The 6,504-nt window shown below is 44.2% G+C and overlaps 1 protein-coding gene across 3 annotated transcripts; it reads right to left on the bottom strand.

Moving 5' to 3' along the window:
- Nucleotides 1-453: 453 nt before the first annotated feature.
- Nucleotides 454-3,542, bottom strand: LOC144721520 (uncharacterized). Of its 3 annotated transcripts, none has more exons than XM_078599192.1 (3): nt 3,388-3,492; nt 2,373-2,456; nt 454-2,178 (listed from the first exon to the last, which is right to left on the bottom strand). In XM_078599192.1, the coding sequence occupies exon 3, from the start codon at nt 2,175-2,177 to the stop codon at nt 1,635-1,637; it is 543 nt and encodes a 180-aa protein (XP_078455318.1). In that variant the 5' UTR covers nt 2,178; nt 2,373-2,456; nt 3,388-3,492; the 3' UTR covers nt 454-1,634. The 3 variants fall into 3 exon arrangements, with proteins under 3 accessions (XP_078455318.1, XP_078455319.1, XP_078455316.1); XM_078599193.1 differs by having other exon boundaries at nt 1,282-2,178; nt 2,304-2,456; XM_078599190.1 differs by lacking the exon at nt 2,373-2,456 and having other exon boundaries at nt 1,282-2,178; nt 3,388-3,542.
- Nucleotides 3,543-6,504: the final 2,962 nt, after the last annotated feature.

The raw sequence follows: 6,504 nt of genomic DNA, 5'->3' as shown, positions 1-6,504 counted from the left end.
CTTACGTTTGGCAGCAATACTTTGCGGAGCTAAATGCAGACGTCGAGGTCTGTTAGCCACGACGAGAGGGTTTCAGAAGAGGGAGTTGTGTAGTCTTGTTTTTCCTCTTCCCTTGAAGGAGCACAGACGAGAGTGGTTTGCTATTATCCATAATGTGGATTGCCTGGCCACAGTCGTACTGTGGGTGTACATGGGAAAAAAACACAACTTGATTCTAATGCGAGTGCTCAGATTATCAAGAACACCTGTGAGCGCGTCATTGTACTTAAGCATTCGCTGATGAAAACAAAGTAAAAATTGCATAGATAACTCTTATATCTGTATTATGTTATACGAAGTGGAGAAATATAAATTTTAAAATTAAAATGAATTTTTCTTTGTAAACTTCCAAAAAATTATTATGGAACTAAATAAATAACGGCAGGTAGAATAAACGCAACAAATTGGCGCGTATGATATTTTGGCATGTAGTGTCAAGTGTGGCCAAAGTTTATTCATGGCGGAAGTGCTGCACAGATTGCATGTGAATTAAGAGTGCAGAACCAGAACAGCGCACACTGTGAGAAGACTTCCCGTTCCAAAACGCCAACACCTTGCACCCTGCATGGCATGGTAGAAATAAACACAACACTGTGTTCGTTACGAGGAACATTACAAAACATACCGACAATGGTGTAAATGATTTGTACAAAGTGTGCAAAAGACGTATCCCTGATCTATCCATCGACTGCTCACATCTTTCATATGGTTAAAACGTTTCAAGTGTTTAGTCCTTGCTGTTGACAGAATTTCAATAAAGTGGTGTGGGAAATTAAACAATATAATTTGATCCAGGGCAGTTGTCCTTATTACTAATGTTGACAATATTTGATCATCACCAATGAAGGTATAGCGATTTGTAAACATCTTCTATCTTACATCTGGTTAAATGAATAACACAAGATGAAAAGATGCTGTTGCATCAACAAAAACACAATTGGCAATGGCCAATTTCCCCCTACATTTTTCACAAGTGGTTTGTTTGTCAGTTATATTCAAACCCTCAACGCTCTCCTTGTACCCACCCCAGCACTCAGAGGACACTTTACCAGGGTCACTCGTGCAGTGTTTACACAACCGAACACCCCAGCGGTGCTGGGCCTTTCCAACAAAGGGCAAAAGTGCTGCATATTTGTTTTTGTCCCAACATTTCAAAATGCAATGTGGTTCTGTCGGCTCGGTCCCACTGGCTCTGATTTCCCTCCACGACTGGGGTGAAATTTATCAATGTCTTCATTTTTTTAAAATCAAGATATGCTTGGAATTTATTACATCATCCCAAGTACATATTTGTAAATTAATATTTTTTTTACAAAAATAGATCCCTGAAATTGGACCAAGCGTTAAATGCCATTAAATGGGTATCTTTCCCTTCCACGTTCACCCGGTAATATCATGTGTCCCACGGATGCCTGGGTAAAAGTATGTGGCTCCCTTAATAAAAATAACCACACCGCTTAATCAAGCGGGTCACGCGGTACGACTGGTGCTCGCTTGACCCAGTAAGACTGCCGCGGTAAAATTGGGCCGAGGCCACTCGGGACTATTCCTGAATCGAGCCGATTTGGTTCCCATTTGTCATGGGATACACGGCATCAATGCCCCCAGTTCTGGTGCATCGAAAGTGGCCCCAGTGAGGACAGACATTGCAGCTGCAGTTCTGCCTCCTCCGGGAGCTCAAGGGGTGGCAGAACGATCCCCTCGCACTCTGCGGAGGAGACGTGCGACAGGACGTCGTCCCCCCGGCTCGCTCGCAGGAGCTCGTTTTTGCGCTCCAGGTCGGCGTTCTCCTGCCGCAGCCGGGAATTATCGGCGGCCAGATCCTCCACGAAGTGATACAGCTCCTTAACGATCGACTCCCGAGCCCTCGCGACCTCCTCCTCCTCCTCGTTGTCCTCCGCTGCTGCCGCTCCGTGCGCCATAGCTCCGTCGTCAGGCCGCTGGTACTTTGAATGTAGCTTCTGCAGGAGTTCCACCAGTTCGCCGGGCAGGCTCGAATGTCTGCTGAGCAGCTCCTCCAAGGACTGCTGCACGATTGTGGATCCGCTCAGCTCTGCCGGTCCCTCAGCGTCCGGGTCGTCCGTCCTCACCTCCGCCTCTCCCGGCTCTTGTTGATCCTCAGCTCTTTGCTCTGCCATGCTGCTCACCCCCGAATACACACACATTGCACCGATATGGAACACCACTATACTGCATACTGCATTCACAATACATTAATGGAAAGTGGAACGCATGGACCAAGGAGAAACACACTGGCTATTCACCGAGGGATGATGACTGAAGGATGATATCTGTTAGAGAATGGAGAGGACAAGTCTGTGAAGACGCCTTACGTAGCTATATGACCACCGGATCCGTAACCTGTGCGAGCGGGTGATGGCTTGTGGCATCGCAGGACAGCGTAAGTAGTCCTTCATCTAGCAGTGGAGAAACCAGGGATGAATCACGATGACGAGTTTGGCGTGGAGAGGCTTTCAAACAGCAGCGGATAAACACCGATGCTGCGTCATTATAGTTAGTTATATACGCTATGAAGTTCCCGTGTACGTTATACCTGTATTAACTAAAAACTCAACACATTTGTCAATAACATTGCCTTTAGGGAAAACGAAATAAGGCAACGTTTCGGGCAATGACCCTTCTCCATTGCACACCCACAAGGGCCGTTGCCCGAAACGTCGCCGATTACAATTTAGTTTTCCCTTTGAAGTCCAGTGTTGTTGACCATCAACCTGTTGAGGTTTGTTTTGTTAGCTGTACTTGTGCACCACTGCCAACACAGGAGTAGCATCACCACCAAAACCGACATTAGTTGATGAACCCCACTGAACACAACACACAAACCATTACAATGATATACTCCTTACATTTTCAACCTTAAAAAAAGACTCTTGCTATCGTGAATGCGTAATCGCTTACGAACCACAATCATGTATCCAACAAAGCATCGACGAGCCCATTAATTCAATTGAAACAGCCGAAGAAACCTTGTCAAGCCGCGCGTTTTAATAGCGAGGCCTAACCACGACTAGAAGCACCGGCCTCGCCTGGCGACGTCGGCCGACCAAGCGGCTCCGTGGTCCGGCCGAGCCGAGTGGGCGGAGAGGCCCTCACCCCCGACCTCCCCACCGACCAAAATAAACCACACACAAATTGTATAATTTATTGTTGTTGTTAATGTCTCAATACGACAACAACGCCGATTAAAGGACAAACAACAAACCAGGAGTATTACCCGTGTCAACATTATCCGCAAACATTTGAAACACGACGGTAAATTAATTAAAACGCGCAGTGCTTGAACCCGACAACGGCCGTGTTCCTGGAGGAAACTTTAAATTTACTCGCCCGAAGTCGATGAATATCTTCCAATCGATTTAGTTTGTGCCCCTGCTACTGCTGCTGTTGTTGTTGTTGTTGCCAGGTACGACTTTGACGAGGCGAGTGGGGGTGTAATTGTCAGCCGGGTGTCTTTATCCGGGCGATGACGCCAATGGGCAGTCTCTACCCCGCCCTCCTCCAACGTCATCACCACGCCTGTCAATCAAACCTGTAAGTTGGCCACCTTATTACTGACCAATTCAGATCGTATTGACTCTCTGTGTTTGTCTCTCCCTCTCTATGCCTCTCTCTTAGATCTCTCATGCTCACATGCCCTTTGGATTGCACCCGTTGGGTTGCACTCCCTCTTCAAGGAGGCCGCTCTACTTCTATCTAACAGTTACATGCTTACAGGGGCGGTTTCTTCATTAGGGCGATTGGGCGACGCACCACCAATGTGTGAAAGGGACTTTTTCAATCACATTAACAATCTCATTCAACCACAGAGCTATGCTAGCCGTTACTGTGCCTCTGGATATAGTCCAATCAGCGTCATGTCACGTTCTGTGGAGTACCGCCTCTTTTTGGGCGATTTCACTCCGGCTGAGAATCGCCCAGAGTGGTCCCATAGACTTACATTCAAAGATGATTTTTTTCGAGTGGCGGGCGCTGCAATGCATTCTCTATGGCTTCCGGGAGGGCTCGCACTAACGTGCTTACGTCATCATACGTCAGCACGTTTCAGTCAACAATTTTATTTGTCGCCACCTAGTGGAATTTCGATTTAAAGCTTTCGTGACTGCAGGAATTCATCTTCTTGGTTCTTTCGGTAAAGTCACGTAGAAGGGAAGTAATAAAATAATAAAAATAAAACATAATAAAATAATTCTCACGACGTTTCGGCCACAACGCAAGTAGCCGTCCTCGGGTGAAAACTAGGTCTGTCGAGGCGACAGCGTCTGAATGAAACAGCACACGTGCTTGGAGCATGTATATAAGCTGGGTTGGAAGGGGGGAAGAAAGGGGGAGCCTTAACAAAAGAATATGAAATATCAAGAGGAATTTAGCATATTTATGGGAAATGCAGGTATGTGACTAGTACTGCATATGCCCGTGCATTATGCAGGATTAGCAGCATCAAAGGGAGGGGATAAGGGTAGCATTAATGAAGGGAAGGAGTGTTAATAGTATGTAGCTGCAGTAACTAAAACCACCACGTAAACAACTAAAGTATAAACTACATATTATCATCAGTATACTAAATATACTCTACAATACGTTGAGTTACTAACAGTAAGTAATACATTACAATTCTACGTCGTAAAAAAAATAATATGCTTGCATCTAAACTTTAATCTCTTACATCACACGAGTTTACACCCTACTATATACTGCCATAGACAAACCCAACATTAAATTATATACTGTATTGCACACCAAAGAAAGGTTCTCCTTTTCCGACCACCTTGTAAGTGCCACGCTGCTACAAGGAGAGATGTTTCAACAGCATGGCCATACATTCCCTGTTGAGGCTCTGAACATCACTGTCAGGGCATACCCTATGTTAAATAAGGCGAAGCTGAAGACTGAACTGTCTGTCATTTATGAGAGTCCAGAATTCAAGGGCTGCTGTGGTGCACTAGCGCTGTACCAGATTTTGCTGAAGTACAACCTCCAGGATACTTTTTCAGAGACTGTTGCTCTGTTGAACATCCTCATAACCACTCCCATGACAACTGCTGAAGCTGAGAGGTGTTTCTCAACCTTAAAGAGAATCAAGACATTCCTGAGAAATGTAATGGGACAGGAACGTCTGAATGCAATGGCTATGCTTTCCATGGAGAGGGAACTAGTCAGGAACATGCCTGCTTTCAATGAGAAAGTAATTGATCACTTTGCTACTTTGAAAGAGAGAAGAGCAAAATTTCAGTATAAGTAAGCAGTGTATTAAGCGAGTAATGTGATGTAAGTAGTGTAATAATAGTAAGTATAGAAACAAACAAGGAGATGTATTGTAAGAGTCACTTTATTTTTCATTAATATTAAAGTCGTGAAGTTGCCTTTACATGCTTAAGCTGTTAATTTATCCATTGCATGGGTGGACCTTATCCTTATCAATCATCCAAACATTTGCCCCCCCTGAGAGATTTTGCAGGAGCCGCCACTGCATGCTTATTTCCTCAACCAGTATGGGGTCGGATCTCTTGGAATTTCTCATTTACTTGATACAGCGAGCGTGCTGTGACGGTTCCACCTGAAGACGTAGGCTTGTGTTGCCCCCGAAGCGTCGTGATTTTTTATTTTATTTTAATTTTACTTTTATTATTTAAATTTAAATTTTTTTACCTACGTGACTTTACCGAGAAAAACCCCAAGAATAAGTTACATGCTAATTTCTCACATCAACATCATGCTAATTTATCACACTAACATCATGCTAATCTCTCACATTAACATCATGCTAATTTCTCACATTAACGTCATGCAAATTTTTCACATTAACATCATGCTAATTTTTCACATTAACGTCATGCAAATTTTTCACATTAACATCATGCTAATTTCTTACATTAACATCATGCTAATTTTTCACATTAACATCATGCTAATCTCTCACATTAACATCATGCTAATCTCTCACATTTACATAGCCACTTTCGTGCCCTCGTCGAAGAGGCCGCTCACCTCTTATCTAACAGTTACATGCTAATTTCTCACATTAACATCACTAGCCCCGGCACCTTCTTTATGACCCTTGGGCTACACCCATTTCAAACCTTTTAAAACAGTCTGCCTCAGCAAGCAGACTATGCTTTCCCACCTGATGACGGACGCTTGTGTTGCACCCGAAACGTCGTGATTTATTTTATGTTATACCTACGTGACTTTACAGATAGAAAATCACCACTAGTACACTCACCATTAGTACACTCACCATTACATTCACCACTAGTTCACTCACCACTACACTCACCACTCCACACCTGTCAACCCCTTATCAGTTGCCCAACTTATTACAGACCAATTCAGACCTTATTAGCCACCCCGTGCCCTTATAAATCTCAACGTTCATCCTACAAAGTCCCATCGCAAGGGAAAAACACAAACAGATAGACATAAATAGATGTTGTTGTTGTTGTTGTT

This window comes from Lampetra planeri, chromosome 12 (genome assembly GCF_965212315.1).
Source record: "Lampetra planeri chromosome 12, kcLamPlan1.2.h2, whole genome shotgun sequence".
NCBI classification, from domain to species: Eukaryota; Metazoa; Chordata; class Hyperoartia; order Petromyzontiformes; family Petromyzontidae; genus Lampetra; species Lampetra planeri.
This window is presented reverse-complemented; position numbering and strand designations above follow the sequence as displayed.

Bases quoted from the DNA above. Each gene is read 5' to 3' on its own strand.
- LOC144721520 (XM_078599190.1), bottom strand. From the start codon at position 2,177: ATGGCAGAGCAAAGAGCTGAGGATCAACAAGAGCCGGGAGAGGCGGAG.